The sequence below is a fragment of the Acanthisitta chloris genome, unplaced genomic scaffold (genome assembly GCF_000695815.1).
Source record: "Acanthisitta chloris isolate BGI_N310 unplaced genomic scaffold, ASM69581v1 scaffold32943, whole genome shotgun sequence".
In the NCBI taxonomy this organism is placed as follows: domain Eukaryota; kingdom Metazoa; phylum Chordata; class Aves; order Passeriformes; family Acanthisittidae; genus Acanthisitta; species Acanthisitta chloris.
In genome coordinates this window covers 1-1274 of record NW_008663764.1, presented here as the reverse complement: position 1 = coordinate 1274, position 1274 = coordinate 1, and the positions used below count along the sequence as shown (strand labels likewise).

At 59.5% G+C, this 1274-nt stretch overlaps 1 protein-coding gene across 1 annotated transcript in view; it reads right to left on the bottom strand.

The window, feature by feature from the left end:
- COMMD4 (COMM domain containing 4) overlaps positions 1-1271 on the bottom strand; it is a gene marked incomplete at its 5' end in the record, with an annotated part of 1372 nt that extends 101 nt beyond the window's left edge. The window contains 6 exons of the mRNA XM_009071091.1: positions 13-201; positions 302-382; positions 554-673; positions 785-824; positions 1051-1116; positions 1206-1271. Of these exons, the coding sequence (XP_009069339.1) occupies positions 13-201; positions 302-382; positions 554-673; positions 785-824; positions 1051-1116; positions 1206-1271 (562 nt within the window). The remainder of the gene's footprint in view (positions 1-12; positions 202-301; positions 383-553; positions 674-784; positions 825-1050; positions 1117-1205) is intronic.
- Between the last annotated feature and the right edge of the window lie 3 nt (positions 1272-1274).

The following is a 1274-nucleotide window of genomic DNA, read 5'->3' as shown; positions in this document are numbered from 1 at the left end:
CGGTCCCGCTGCCCCCCTCCTCCCCTGCCAGCAGCACTCGGAACTTGTCGGCCGAGAGGGTCATGGGGATGGCAGTTGACTTCCCGTGCTCCCCATCCCGCACGTTGAAGGTCAGGTGCACCAGGGGCTCACTGACCTCCTGCAGCTCACTGGAGCTGAGGGTGTAATCCACCCGCCAGCGCACCGAGCCCAGCTGGCTCACTAGGGTGGGCAATGGGGCAGCGTCAGCACCTCAGCTCACTCCAGCAGAGTGACAGACGCTGACCCCCAAAGCCCTGGGCAGACCCAACACCCCACTCACATCGCAGGCTGCAGGCCCTGAGGCTGTCCTGGAGGGAGCTCTGCTTCTCCTCGTAGGAACGGCACAACCCGCTGGCGTGCTCTGCTCACGAGGAGGGACAAGACAAAAGAACCACCCTGCTCACCCCAGCCCCGAAGCAGGTGATGGGGGACAGCACAGCTGCCAGCCTGCCCTGCATCTGGGCATGAAGAAGGCAGAGCTGGGCACCGTGTGGGGCACATTCCACCACGCCTGGCCTGTGGTCCCCCCTACCTTTGGGCAGCCCCAGCTGCTGCAGCTCACTCGACAGGGACTCGCTGTCCACATTGTGCTTGGCTGCACTGGAGAGGATGAAGCCGAGGACAGCAATAGTTGCCTTCACATCCCCCGACTCTGTGGGCAGGATGGAGGGTGAGCTCCCTGCCTCGGGAAGGCAATCCCAGCTGGATTTCTGCCTATCCCCGAAGCATGACTTCCTGGGGGGATCTCAGGAGCAGCTCTCACCTAACTTTGCATCCGAGGTCAGCTTCAGGATCTTCTCATACTGCAGGAGAGCAGAGCATCAAGGTAAACACCAGATAACACATTTACTAATAATGGTAACACTCATAATTCCTATCTTACTAGCAAGACAAGTAACACTTAATTTCCCTATTATTACTACTACTAGCGGCTGGTAGCATTCTTAACGCTGAGGCTTGCACTACCAACACGAGATTAATTAATGATGTCATTATACTTGGCCTCTACCGCGGTAGCCTCACACTCACGTCGATGGCCTCGCCCAGCAGGTCCCGCAGCACTTGGGCGCAGATCAGCTTCAGCTTCATAGACGACTGCGGGGATGAAGAAGAAGAAGAAGAAGGGTGAGCAGCGCGGCCGGGGCGGCACGGGCAGGAGGGCGCGGGGGGCGCGGGCACTTAACGATTTTGGCCAGAGTGCTGATCTCGGCCAGCACCCAGTCGGGGCAGTCCAGGTCCCCGCAGAAGCGGAA